Raw genomic sequence first — 15,355 nt, forward strand, 5'->3', positions numbered from 1 at the left:
CTCCAAGAAGTATTTCATCAGTATCTTCGAATGCCCGTTCAGAATAGTAACCCCCTTCTTCATGCTCAGCATGGGATAGTGCCTCTGAACCCCCTTCTTCATGCTCAGCATGGGATAGTGCCGCAAACCAGAGATTCTCCAAAACACTAACTCTGGCAGAATATACCCTTTCTCTTAGTACTTGTTTCTCATAACTTCGTAGTCCTTTTCCCAACTGCCTCCGCCCCATACCAAATCATTGTATCCGAATGCTTCACCAAAGTACGAAGCACAGAATACAAAAAGCCTTTTTATCATTTTATCTTGGCTCAATTTATTCTCAATGGCGAATTGTAAGATCACATTGGCAATCTTACGAAAATCTCCAGTTTTTTTTGGGAAAGAAAATTTTCAAATATGCACATCTTTCCCAAAGACTGCATAAATAATCAGAGTTGAGAAGTTCAGAGAGCTCAAACTTAACAAGCTCAGGCTCAGAGTTGAATACCAAGATATATTTTCTCCACGGTTCTTCAGCCACGTCTGAAACTAAAAGGCCTAATGAAGCAATAATATCCATCTGCAAATGATTATTTCCTCGGAAGCATACAGCAAGACAACTGCCAAATTTCCCCTTCTTTATGTGGCCTTCAACCATTTCATGCCATTGCCGATCAACTATTTTCGCAAATCGTTCCCAATCCCAGCAGTTAAGGCTGCTGTTGGGGAAACTGAAAAACCCTCCCCTCAACGAGTTTATCCCATGCGTGGCTTATTGGTGGACGACCATTTTTTTTCAGCCACAGTTTCTTGTACGTAAGCAGTGCAACATAGCCAACTTGACTGTAAAAGACCGTATCCTGTATAACGCTCTGTTCTATTTTGGACCTCTTAAAGCTCTCAGGTAGATTTAAGGCCTCGCGAAGTGGAACAAGAACCTGCTTTTGTAGACGATCTCTAACTCTGTAGGCATAATGCGCCCCCTCCATCTCTTCGTACTCGGGATCTGAGTCAAGGGGGAACATCCTTCTAGAAATGCTCTCACAAATTAGGGTTGAGCGGTCGTAAGATGAGCCGAGAGATGGGCACCATTTTGCTGCTAGACTGATTTTACTGATCCCCCCCGCACTTGAGAAGTTCCATATCAGACTTTAGAAGTTTAAATATTGCCATTTATCTCGATAATCAAAGGTTCAAGTTTGTTAAAGTATCTTAATACTTTATCAGTTTAAATATTATCCACTCCGTTTCTTTTACATATCTATTACAGTTCCGCGTTAAATTTTTAATTGTCAATATCTCTTAAACGTATATTATTAAACATATACACACTACGAATCTTATTTAATACTAGATCTTAATTATTTATATAGGACAATAATTTAAAAGCATAAACTATTTAAAATAACACGCAGAATCGTAATGAACAACGATAAAGATAGAAACATAAGAATTATTAATAAATCTGAAGACGGTTGCGATCGCTTGAACGGTCATGCGACAAGCCACCATTTTTTTTTCCTAATAAAATAAAAACAGCAGAGGAAGTTGGGGGTAGTGAGATAAGAATGGGCTGGAAATATATACTTATTCAACTCAACGCCCTTTTGGTCTCTCTAGGGTTTCTTTCCGTATTCTCTTCAGACATCCAGATCCGGCCAAATCCAAACCAGCCTCCTAAACCCCTCCTCCTCACACAAATCCATTCTCTCAGAATTAGGGTTTCCAAATCTACACACACACAGCTTTAGAGAGAGAGAGAGAGAGAGAGAGAGAGAGAGGAGACCAGATCACAGTCGAAAATGGAGGAGCAGCCCCCAGTCCCAACATGCGATGGCGGCGGCGGCGGCGGAGCCTCTCTAATAAGAGATTTAGCCTCATGCAACAAAACCACCAGGGACAGGGCCCTCAGGATGGTCCTCAAAACCTGGCTCCCGTCCAACGGCGACCAACTCTCCGATGACGAGATGAAGAAGCTCTGGAAAGGCCTCTTCTACTGCCTCTGGCACGCCGACAAAGCCCCGGTCCAGTCGAACCTCATCGACCGCCTCTCCGCCCTCCTCCTGACCCTCCCCTCCTCCCTCTCCCTCCGCTACCTCTCCGTCTTCTTCCTCACCCTCCGCCGCGAGTGGCCCGGCATCGACTCCCTCAGGTTAGACAAGTTCTACCTCCTCATTCGCCGATTCCTGCATTTTTCTTTCCTCATGCTTAAGAATAACCACGCCTGGGACCTGGACGCCTCTCGCCGCGTAATGGACCTAATTGAAGAGAGAGCGTTATTAGCTGATGATAATAAAGTAGTTACTGGGAATGGGGTTAGTTACCACGTTGCTTCGATTTTTCTCGACGAACTTAAGCCATTCCTTCCGCTTGGGGCCGAAGTGGTTGATGTGGCGTTTAAGCCATTTTTGAGTGTAATGAGCAAGTGCCCTGATAAAGTGTTGATAGGTAAGGTTAAGTCTAGTATATTTGATGTGTTGTTGACAATGGGGAGGAATCTGCTAGAGATTAAGAAATTGGGGGATAAGAACGACTCTGGTGATAACAATGAAGTTGTAGTTTTGGGGACTGTAGGATTGACGATGGGGTTTTCTGCGAAGTTATATGATTTGGGTACGGTGTCTGATTGTGTTCAGGGGAATCGGAAGGTTTTTTTCAGTTTGCACGAGGATTTCTTGAGGTTGGAGAAGGATTTGGCGTCATCTGGAATTGAAGTTTCAATTCCTGATGCTATGGTTGATGATGAGGATGAGGTGCCTAAATTGATCCCTATTGCTACAGAGGTGGAAGGAAGTACTTCTGAGGTGGTTTTGGAGTCGGGCATTAAGAAGAGGAAGAAGAACAGGAAGACCAATACAGCATCTGATGTTCAGTTGGATGGAGCAAATAAGAAGACATCGAAGAAGAAGGAAAAGAATCAAAGGGTTCTTGAACAGTGCTCTACATTAGCGGAGAAAGAGAATGCAACTGTTGCCAATGGGATCGAGAGTTCCGGTAATGAGTCTAATTTGATTTTTAATGAGTCTGTCATTGCAAATCTTCGAATGCAGTTTGAGAAGGTTGCTGAAGAAGTTGCCTTGGGTATTGATGGTGCGGCTTCATTTGATTTGCCTGAGGCTACTATTGGAATTACAGAGTCGAAGAAGAGAAAGAGAGGGAGGAGTATGGCTGCTAAGGACCACCACAATCAGGATGTAAGTGGTGATAAAGATGGATTTGAACATGCTAGTGCTGCAGCGAAGAGTTCTGAAAAGAGTTCGAAGAAGGTGAGGTTTGCAATGAAGAATAATTTGGTGTGGAAGCCACAGACTCCCTTGCCACCCCAGGATCTGAGGTTGCCACCCTCTGCTACTCCTAGAGGCAGTGCACTAAAAAAAGGAGTACCTCCGGGTCCCATAAGGGAGATTTCTCCTGCAACAAAAAAGGTGAAGCCAAAGAAGGGCAGGAAGGGAGTAAAAACAGTCTCCCCGGCCATCAAACGACTCAGGAAGCTAAGAACTCTTTCGGTTTAATACATTCAATCATTTCAACATTTGTGTTTCATATTTGCCGTGGGTGGGGATTTTAATTTCCAGTACTCAGTACTCATTCTTCTCTAAGCCAGCTTGTTCGGATTGTAGTTGTTAACCTCATTGCTTTGAAAAACCTTGAAGAAAGAATTCTTTGAGTGCTTAGTTCTTTTATCAATGGTTTTGTTTGTTTTCCTTATGAAATCTATTTGTGCTCATCAGTGTTGTTATCATTGGTCGCAAATTGGAAAATCTGAGAGGTGAGTGAGACCGTGCCTCTACTGTATTGTAGTTGAACCTGCCACAGCTTGTATGAATACCTTTTCAAGTAAGTACTGGAGTAAGTTGGAAGGGCTTGTCCTTGTAAGAAAACACGATGGGTTCTTGTGTCGTGTATGAAGAGTCTTAAGACACTAGTATTTTGTTGATTATTTATTTGCAATATTAGATGACATTGTGGTCTTTAGCCGTTATGTATATTGTTGTTACAAAGTATTGATGGTCTCTGATATGTATCTGTTACTATAAAACATCCTCTGTACCCTTATGAGCCTTGAAAATAAGTTCACAAAATGTCTAGACCGTATAGCGATCATGTTGATACTTGATGTGTGCTTTTTCCATTATTTCAAGGTTCTTTGAATTATCTTAAAACGTGGAGAGAAACCATTGTTTTCTGTACAAGTACTTGTATTGTATTGTACTCCCACTGTTTTGTTCATTGAGCTTAAGCTGTAAAGCATCATTAGGAACGAACACGCAATTAGCTTGATACGGGTGGGTACACCATGGTTAATACCTTAGGGCTATGTAGCACGGATACCGACATGGACACGGGAATGGGACACGGCAATTCGAAAAAAGGACAAGGACATGGACACGGCAGGGGATACATCAATTTTTTTAAGATAATTCTTTTAGTTATGCAAACTTACTTTGTAACCACTAAATATTTAGATTAGGTCTCCTATTGAATGCATTTGACCAAGGATGCATTCCTAAACACATTCACATTGTTTTATATTACAATATTTGGTCTAATACTTCTGAAGTTTTTATTTCAAAAAAAGCTTTTAAAACACTGTGCCCTTTCCCCATTAAAGACAACCTGCCGTGTCCCCATATATGCCTCCGGAGTGGCCCTGGGGTGTCCCACCAATAAATATATTATAATCTAATAGACAAGCAACATGGCGTGTACCACACGTGTCCTTGCATGTCCCTAGAGCGTTGCTTATCCCTGGAGTGTCCGACCCGGATACACGGGTCTCTAGGAGTGTTAGTGCTTTATAGCCTTAGGGCTTGTTAAAAACTCTGGGAAAATAAAATTTGTATGGCAACCAAAACTGATATGGGGGGAGGTCAATTTTATGTAGGTTAGGGTTGATGAAAACAATGAAAAGATGGGTTCCCAAAATATTGCTTAGATATTTTGAAGAATTCTTTCATCAGACTATATTCTACTTACAAGGAAGAGTGGTTAACAGTATCAAGCTTCACACAGCTATTTTCGATTGAAATCGAAGTCCTGTTTGGTCCTTCAAGATGAGATTGTATATGATTACACGGCACACGGTCGTTTGTTGTTGTTGTTGTTCTCCCTTTGTGAAAACTAGGCTTTGTTTGGGGAGTATCTGAAAATTTTACGATCTCGTTGACCATATGAAATCTGTTGCATGTCCACGTTTGATTGTGTATTATATGGGTTTTGTTGCCTTAGTTGATTGGATGATGGTTAGAAGTGTGGAATCATATCCCTGATGGTCGACTTGTTGAACAACACTCCATTGTTGCACCACTGCAGGCAATTCCATCATGTCAACCATCCTGTCATCTCCATTGACGGCAGCAGCAACCGAGCAGCACAACCACCAGTAAGTGTCCCCACCGCTAATTGCTCCACCTTAGCCACGGTTGTTACCTGCACAAAGAGGTTGGAGTGATCCTTGAAGCAAATAACCTATAACCATGTCCCGACTCACTTTGTTCTTCAAACCCTGCACCGAATAGTAACCCACAAGTTTATAAGAACTTTTTTTTTCATGTAGTTCCGACTTATCTTGTCGAGACGAATTAATAATTCACAAAAACTTGACACAAAACAATCAAATGCAAAAATAAAAAATTGCCAAAAATAAAATAAAATGCCGACTTCCTTACTAGGCCAAACAAGCCCGTGATCTCTTCACATTCAGCTCCTCTCGAGCTTGAATGAGCGACAAGTCGATATTATTAGGTAAATTTATAGTCTCCATATACTGATGAAACTTCAGAAAAACTCTCTTTACCATTCTTAAAGTTCTTCAAACTTAGTTATTGTCAATAAAACTACCAAATTTTTTCAAATAGGGTGAATTAACTACAAAATCTACCATGCTTCAATTTTCACGATTAAAATTCCACAAATAGTATACATCTTTCTGAGTGAAACTTCTTTTAAAAATGTGATGCTTGATATTTCGTATACCCGCGTTTGGTGATGATAAAAAACCTTACCACCCACCATAACTAAAAAAAGAAGGTTAGTCAATTCACCAATAATGATAAATATACAAAACCTTTTAACTTCATCAAAATGATAATCATGGAACAACAAATAGAAGTGAAGAACAATAGAGAACTTTCGTTGGTTGTTGACGAACAGAAAGCATGGGAGAAAGAAATATATGCCCGAAGAAGAGCCCATAGCAAAATGAACTTCTTATAAAAGTCGGTCAAAATGAAAGGTTTTGTCAATTCGAAGACTATAAATTTAGTAAAAGAGAAGTTTCTAGAATATTTCAGATTGAAAAATTGTCACACAGGGTGAGATATGTATCATATTCATGTGAGAGAAGATTAATTTACCCACTTGATGGTCGTAGCCTTTTAATAATCAGGTGTCCGGCCCCATTTGAAGATGATGGTCGTAGTCGGGCGGGGCTTAATCACATAATCCTTGAAAATGTTCTGCACTTTCATTTTCAATCATTGCTCTCGCAATTTCAGTACTTTGAGATATGTTTCGAAGATACTTTCACAATTGCGTTCTTGCTCACACAAGCATGTGATTAAGGGCGGGGTTGCAAATGGGAAGATCTAACAAAGAGGGCTGGGCTCCGTTCCACATTCCAAAATAAGTACTTAAAAAATAATGACTTATTTTCAAACTTAAAAATAATAGGTTTACACAAATAATTTTTTAATTTTTTGTAGGGTTTGATAGATCTCGATGAGATCTATTAAACAAAATCTATATTGCATATTTTTTTGTTTTAGTAAGCCTACTATTTTTAAGCTTGAAAATTACAAATAAGTACTTACTCCCTCCGTCCCTAAATTAGCGTCCGGCACGCAAAATTAGGCTTTACAAAACATACATATTTTTTATTAAAAAATTTAATTTTTTTTCACAATCTAATAGAACTCACTGCTATTTATTGATTTTTGAAAAAAAATTAATTTTTTTAACGAAACAAATGCATCTTTTTGAAGGCATAGTTTTGCGCGCCGGACACTTATTTAGAGACGGAGGAAGTATTTTTTAAGGGAGTAAACCGGAACACTACCTTGATACTTTTAAAGCCCCCAAAAAGGTCAATCAATTGAGAGGGGTCTCAACTCTCACGTGGTGTCGACGCCATAGTCACATTTTAGAGCATCTTCAACCCAATTATCTTAAATAGAGACTCAAAATATACTTTTTTTTATTCAAAAAGCAAGTATAGAGATTTTTACTATTCATTTCAACTCCAATCCTAAATCTCTATTTTCATCTCTATATTGGCTTGGTTGGTGACAATACACAAGTTTTCAAGGGTAAAATGGTGATTTCACCAAGGGAAAAAAAATTTAGAGATCATTCTCTATATGTTTGGAACATCTTTGTATATAGAGAACCAAATTTGCGTCTCTATTTTAGAGACCCACTATAGAGCTTGATTGGAGTAATTTTGTTCCATAAGGACATCTCCAATCCATTTCTATTCCTTCAAAATAGAGGATGGATGTGACACATTGAAGGAAGATTTTGTAATTTATTCCCTTTTTCTTTACTTTTTCTACTTTTTAGGAGAATCTTTGAGGGATCCATCGTTTTATTTAGAGTTTGGAGGGATTTTGTACTCTAAATTTATTTTTGGTTTTCTATTTTTAGAGGACCAAATTTACTTGAGGACCAAACACTAAAAAGGACGGTAGGTCCCTCAAAGATTCTCCCAAAAAGTACAAAAAGGTAAGAAAAAAAGGAATAAATTATAAAATCTTTCCTTAATATATCACATCTATTCTCTATTTTGAAAGAATAGAGGTGGATTGGAGATGCCTTAGGCCTCCATAGATATAGACTTGAGACTACACATCTATGAGAGAGACATCAAGTTGATAGGTTCATCCATTCAATGTGAGAAGTGCATGCTGATTGGTTCGTCCATTCAATGTGAGAAGTGCATATAGGCAGTGGCGACTCCAGAAAGTTATGATTATGGGGTCATTTACAAGCTTAATATTAATGTACTATTTTTGTCTCGTAATAACAAAATTGCAATTCCATGGAATCCAAGTGTTCATTAATTACCATATATTCCCTTTGTCCCAAGTTGTTTGCCCGCTTCAAAGTTGTGTAATTTTTCTCTAAATTTTTTGATTGTCATGCTTAATTTTTTGAAATTCTTGGCACCAAGTTAAATAACACAATGAGTTCTTTAATTTGGTGTAAAAATAAAAATTAGACTGGGAAGTATTCTATAAGTATTCTATCTTTGATTTAAAAATTGCACGATTTTTTGTAGGGAGCTAGCAATTTTACTTCACTTGACTAAAATTTTCTCGAAAATAATTTTCCAGGACCAAACTTTAACAAGAGAATAGTGCCATTGTGGTGTCATTTAAGTACTACTATTCTTGGATGGGTTCATTTGTTGACTAGGGTCTGGAGTGGAGTATTCAACTGAATTTAATTAGAACTTATTTTTCCACTTCCATAGGGTCGGACAACCCCACTAATATGTATGTGCTGTCGCCAGTGCATATAGGTAAAACCAATTTTGGAGAACAAACATTGATGATATGACAGGTTAGAAAAGGGATCTTGGCAGGGATGGACAAAAGGGGCAGATGAGTCCAAGCGACCACTCTACTCGTGTTTCAAATTTCTACTAGATTTATAAGAGTTTTCATCTAAAAAAGTTAAGATCATGCCTATCATCAGCATTGTAAAATTTGACTTTAAAATGAAGAACGATACTCGTCAAATATGGATTATGGGCATTATTGTCTACTAGTAAGATTCACCCTCGAATTCAAGATAGCTTTTTCAAAGCATATTTTGTAAATCTTTCAATGTACTTTGACTTGCATCGATAGACTTTTCATGCATTTTAATGTACCTATTGTTCACATATACCGAGTACTTAATCCGTTCTTTTTTTAAAGTCAAGTATTTTATTTGGGCTGTTTCTTAATAAATGTCCATTTTGTAAAATTTGTGAGTAAAAGTTGATACATTTTCCATTTTACCCCTAAAAGTAGATTCCATTTTGAAAAGTTAGTGAGTAAAAGTGTAATGATGATGTCTCCATAGAGAGTAAGTAGAGAAAGTGGAGGTAAAAGTTAATATGAAAAGTGTAATGATGATATTTTTTTAATAAGTTAGAGTTACAAAGCGAGACACTTAAAAAGAGACGGAGGAAGTAGCATTTAACAAAATTTTCTTTTTAGCTAATAATGTGGTTATTTTTTTCTTCAATACTGTATATATCAAGGAAAAATGACGGTTAAGGACGTGTTTTGATAATTAATATCCGTCAAGGACATTTTCAGCATTAACAAATATTCTTAACATATTATTGGCGGGTATTAATTATCAAAACATGTCCTGAGCCGTCATTTATATCGGGTGGTTAGCGGGGTATTTAGTAGGTTGGTCTATAAGGAATTTCAAAAACTATCCATAACCTTGAATTCCAAACGCCTATGACGGAGCTCGAACCCTAGCCTTTCACATGGGGGGTACCGGGAGATGCCAACTGGGCTAAAGCCCATTGGCGAGTTTTCTGTCGATCTGTCCAAATTGAGCAAACGAATTGGAGGAATGTCCACTTTTTGAAACATTTTGTAAAAATAATCTATCGTGCACATATGAAATGTGTTTTACGGAGCTTGCATGGCAACAAAATCCACGCAAGCAAATAACGCATTTTGAATATGTGGTTTTTTATAAAATATAAAAAAAAAAGAGAGAGAAAAGGACCGCGCATCTTGAAGCGCAAAGTTTCATTAGAAAAAAGGACAGCGCATCTTGAAGATGCGATGCAAAGCTAAGTAGAAAAGTGACCATTAAAAGGCCCATACCTAATGTAGTTGGATTCTTAAAATTTTGGGAAAGTGACAGTCCATGACGTATTTTGATAATTAATACCCGCCAAGGATATGCATATTTAATGTAGTTGGATTCTTAAAATTTTGGGAAAATCCTAGGACGTGTTTTAATAATTAATACCCATGCTCATGTCCTTGGCGGGTATTAATTATCAAAACAAGTCCCTAGCCTTCATTTTCCTAAAATTTTTGCACCGATCATTTCACGCTTTGTATGAGGAAAAATGACGGCCAGGACGTGTTTTGATCCATAAAAATATAATAAGGTCAGCTGTACTCGGATCAGCTTTTGCGCACCTCGATGAATTTCTTTCCGGGCCTAATCAAATGCAAGTTATCTAGGTTGGAACTAGTGAATTCACAGAAAATTACTTTCCCAGAGTCTGACCCAAAGAATCAAACTGTGATTATCAAACCCACCAACCAACCGAAATAGTTGAGTTTTAGATTCTTCTAGTCATGAAAAAATAATAATTCACAAAAAAATCAACAAAAAATTAACAAATGCGAATATTTTTTTTAAATAAGATCAAAAAAATAATCCATTTGGATTATTCCAAAATAGGCCCTAAGCTATCCTTTTGGCCTTTGTGAAGGTAGATTTCCAAGATTGATCGCTTGTTCGTTTTGAGTTTTGAAGGAGGTTTGAGTGAAGAAAGATAGATAGAGAAAATGTATTAGAGACTGTGCGTAGAGACTTTAAAGCCCCCAAATGAACAGACCATTCGATCAGGTATTGAACAGTATTCGATCAATCCCAATTTTCGTATGGTTGCTGAACTTAATGAGATCTACATAATGTATGATTCCGATCAACAATGTTGGCCTAGTATGGGTACGAAAAAAAACATACTAACTGGACGAGAAGCTCCTCTCGGGCCCGATTGGATGCGGTATGAGTTTTGGGTGTATTATTTATGAATGGGGGATAAAATAGTAAGGGGTATTAGTTAATAAGGGAGGACCCACATTGATGTGACATTTATAGAAGGTGTATTAAAAAGTGGATGGTTTGGATGATGTATTAGAGAAGAAGGATAAATTAATACTTGGTTTGGATGAAGGATAAATTTGGTGTATAAGGAAGGGTGTATGATGTAAAAAGCTGTCAAATGACTTATTTGCCCTTGTGCAGTGTATAATTTGATTATTTATTACGTTAAACATATAATTATGAAATCCAACTTTTAATTTAATTTTTTCGCAAATAATCAATAAAAAATTAGTTACGTAATATAATAATATTTAAAAAATCATTTTTAAACATATTATTCGTTTTTTAAATTAGTTAAATACCACCCTCATGTTTTCATTTTTATAATAATATGAAAAATTCGTTTTTAAAATAGGTTATTATATTTTGTTTTATTTCATTATAAATAGCACTCATTATTCTTATCTCATCCCACATATCTCTGTTTAAATATCTAGTTTTACATTTTTGTTTTTTTGCATCATTTGAATGGCACACCGGGCTTGGAGCAAGTAGGAGGAGGAGATGTTGCAATTTTATATACACTCTTGTTTAGCAAAGATTTTTCATATTGTTCATGTATTTTTTTTTGTAGCTAAATCCACGAGTTAGACACATGAGGGACACGCAATTTACCAAAAAAAATCATTTGTCTAAAAAAAGAGTTATAGTAATGATCGAATGAAGAAATTCAAAATTAACAACTCGATTCCATTCAAGAAATAAACAACTCGTGTCCATTCACAAAATTTTGCTCTACATAAGACAATCTTCATTTCGAAATTCTCAAACTTATACTTACACCTTTATTCTGAATCGAAAAAAATGTGCCAACAAATTACAACATATGAAACCTAAGAAAAAATTACAATGCTCCATCCTCTTCTTGGTCTTCCATTGCTTCTTTTTCCTGTAGGACTCGTTGGCGTGCTTAGATACGTGTCGAACAGTTGTTAACATTTGGCTCAGATAATTTGTAAGTTCAAGACCACTTTTTGAAGGACTAGTAGGCTGCAACATTAGTACCCAATTTGACCTTCTAATGTTGCCTCGCCTAAGTCTTTAACACATCTTTGAAATATTTATCATCATAGCCAAAAAAATCTGGATAAGGGCCCAGTTGATACATCAAGCACAATCTTGGACACAGTTTGGAACCCAAAATGCATTCAAACCTTTGTTCTCTTCTCTTCTCAAAAAGAATTTTTCAAAAGATTCCCCCTACTTCCACTATTTTTCTCTCTATCTCTCTCCACTTATTACCCCTATCATTTTTTAAAAAACTTTTCAAAACACAATCCAAACACAGAATTTTTTAAACAAAAAACCTGATTCACACACGATAGTCAGTTTGAACAAAAAATCGGCCATAACAGTAGCAGCACCAGATTTTGTAAAAGGTGTATCCTGTTTGGACAGAACAGCAACACAAACACCTCTTTGGATGCTAAAACCACAAACACACCTACTGGAACACACACACACACACACGTACACCTGTTGCAAATCCCTCAAAAAATTGCACTAAAACAACCTTCAATCTCCATTAAAACTGTAGTTTGGACACACACACACACATAGAGCAGTAGTAGCAGTTGCACTTGCATAGCAATGTGCAGGAAAACTGCATTCAAACCTCAAAATGTTTGAACCAAAAACCTGGTGCACACACAACAATCAATTTGAAAAAAAACCCTGCACACTGCATGCCGAAGTGTAACCAAAAACCTTTCAGAACAGCAGCAACAGTCCGAAAACTTTCAGCAGTCCAAAAACAACAGCAGCAGCAACAACACAACACACACACACAGTAGTCCAAAAACAGGTACCAATGCAGTTTGAAAGCAACCTTAGGCTCAGATCAAATATCATCACTGCCAAACCCACAAAACAGCCTTCTACATTGCAGAAAACAACATGCAGACTAAGAAAACAGGTTTCTAAACCCATAGCTAGATTGGATTGAGCTCAGAAAATTTAATTCGGGAATCATAAGGTACTCATGGCTGCATCTAATGATACCCCGCCATGGTATCTACCTTAATTAATAATAGAATTGATTTATCATTGCCCATAAATAAAGAGAACACACACATTCATGCCCATATACCTATTTTCTGAGTTTAGCATGCTGTTTTCTGAATTTAGCATGTTGTTTTGTGTTCAGTAGCAACCACATATAGCCCTGCTGATGCACACACTCACAACAACAGGACTGTCAAATATATCTAAATCAGAGGGGCAGCCTAAAAACAATCCAAAATCACACCCCAACGGTGCCCGAAAACAGTAGCACACATTGGATGAGGCGCACACACACACACCCATCAGAAAAAGCATGCTCAAATACTTGCTGTACACACAAGCTTGAACCAAAAATCTGCGCTACTGGTTTTAAATCCAAAGTCACTTGAGAAGTGGGATTATGAGATCGGCAGTACCTAACATGTTCTTTTGTGCCTTTTGGCTCAGATTACTTAACATCATAGCCAACTATACAATCTTTTCATAACCCATAAAAACTGCAGAAAAATGCATAACACAAGACTTAAACAGCAGAAAAGTGCATGGTAAATGCAGAAAACAGCACTTAAACAGCAGAAAATTGTATGGTCAATGTAGAAAACATCACTTCATAAGCAGAAAACTGCCCTTCAACAGAACAGAATAGCATGGTAACAGCAGAAAAATGCCCTCAAATAGAACAAAATAACATGGTAACAGCAAAAAACAACATTGCCAATCAAATTTGGCTCAGCTTTTAAAACATCATAGCCACCTGTAACACACACTCACTTAACATAGCAATTGAAACACCAGCAGCGACAGCACAAACAAAAAGCTAAGCTAGTCATAGCCAGACCATATCCACCAATATGTGTCAAATCACTTGTCCTTAGGCTCAGAACAAATATCATCATAGCCAATCCACTAATTTTACCAACTAACCTACTGTTCATGGGGTTTTTTAACCAACAAACCACTGAATTTTCAACCATCAACCAAGACTTAACTTGGACAAAAAATCTGCCCTTTTTTTAACCATAAAACCTGCACTTTTGAACCAAAAACCTGCTGCACACACAACACTTAACTGAGCACACACACACACACACACACACAACCTGCCAATTGCATGGTAAACCCAGAAACAGCACAAAACAACAAGAAAACCCATAAACATAGTCTGCTAAAAGGGTACTCAGAGCTGAAAACTTTTTTGGGCTCAGAAAATATAAATTAGGAATCATAAGAGTACTCATGGCTGCATTTAATTATACCCCGCCAAGATATCTACCTTAATTATTCATTGAATTCATTCATCATTGCCCAGATAAAGGTACTCATGATTGCATGTAGTTGAATTCTGGGTTTGACATGCTGTTTTCTGCAGTTTAGCATTGTGTCTAGTGTTAAGTAAAACCTGTGATACTTGCACTTTGCACTGGACTGCAATCACACACACACATACACACACACACACACACACACACACACTGTTTAGTTGCCAGCAAGCACAACTAAAAAATGGTGAGGGCTCAGCAATTATAAGTTGGGAATGAAAATGGTACTCATGGCTGCATTTAATTATACCCCGCCAAAGTATCTACCTTCATTAACAAGTGAACTCATTCATCATTGCCCATAACCTGTCATGCAAATATTTTTCCCGTTAGAATCTCACATTTACCAAAAGATACACCAAATGCAACAATACATAGCATTGTGATCATCGAACCAAGGTTTAGTGTCAAAAGATTACAAAGTTTAGTGATCACACATTCACCGGCGCTTAATTACACAAAAAATTGGTACCACTAGTTATAAAATTACTTAGTTACAAAAAAAATGCCAACCCTATTTATATCATTTGCAATATTGGCCTCTTCAAAAAATAGGTACCAATATTCTCACTCTTGGCCACTTCAAATTGGTCCATAGATCTCACCATTGAGAATGGCCTCAATATATTCTTGCCTCTCTTCCTTTTTACACCCATAGAAGTTGTCCACCCTCTATTCCTCTTCACAAATAACAGCACTTAACTTGAATTTTTGTGTAAGTGTGATATTAAGCTTCTTGAGCTCGTTCTGAACGTTCTGTTGACGTTCCGATAGGTGTCGTTCATACCCAACTGAGTTCACCATTGCCCCCATATGGCTGGAGGTATCCTTCAGAAAAACATTCATGTTTGCATGGAAGGATTCTTCCTCCTCACCCATTCTTGTCCTCTTTCTCCCCTTCTTAGGAGCAGGATTAGTCGGGGTCGAGGTCGGTCGGGGAGTGGTGGTTGGGAGTGACTTATGCGGTGTGGAGGTCGGAGGTGTGAAGGTCGGAGGTGTGGAGTTCGAACGTGTGGGAATGGAAGGGGTTTCATTGAAGAATGTACCGTCAAATTTTGGACCAAAGTGGGGCATGTAAATATCATCCGATCCACCAAATACATCCTACATTGCCATTTGCACCGGATCCTCCGCACCCTTCCCCGTTGCCTTATCCTTTCCAAAGAGGACAACCCAATCATCAAACATTGGGA

At 37.8% G+C, this 15,355-nt stretch overlaps 1 protein-coding gene across 1 annotated transcript; it reads left to right on the forward strand.

Moving 5' to 3' along the window:
- The first annotated feature begins 1,536 nt into the window (after window positions 1-1,536).
- On the forward strand, window positions 1,537-3,704 carry LOC131335602 (uncharacterized). Its single transcript, XM_058371042.1, has one exon. The coding sequence runs from the start codon at window positions 1,782-1,784 to the stop codon at window positions 3,489-3,491; it is 1,710 nt and encodes a 569-aa protein (XP_058227025.1). The 5' UTR covers window positions 1,537-1,781; the 3' UTR covers window positions 3,492-3,704.
- Window positions 3,705-15,355: the final 11,651 nt, after the last annotated feature.

The sequence above is a fragment of the Rhododendron vialii genome, chromosome 8a (genome assembly GCF_030253575.1).
Source record: "Rhododendron vialii isolate Sample 1 chromosome 8a, ASM3025357v1".
NCBI lineage: Eukaryota > Viridiplantae > Streptophyta > Magnoliopsida > Ericales > Ericaceae > Rhododendron > Rhododendron vialii.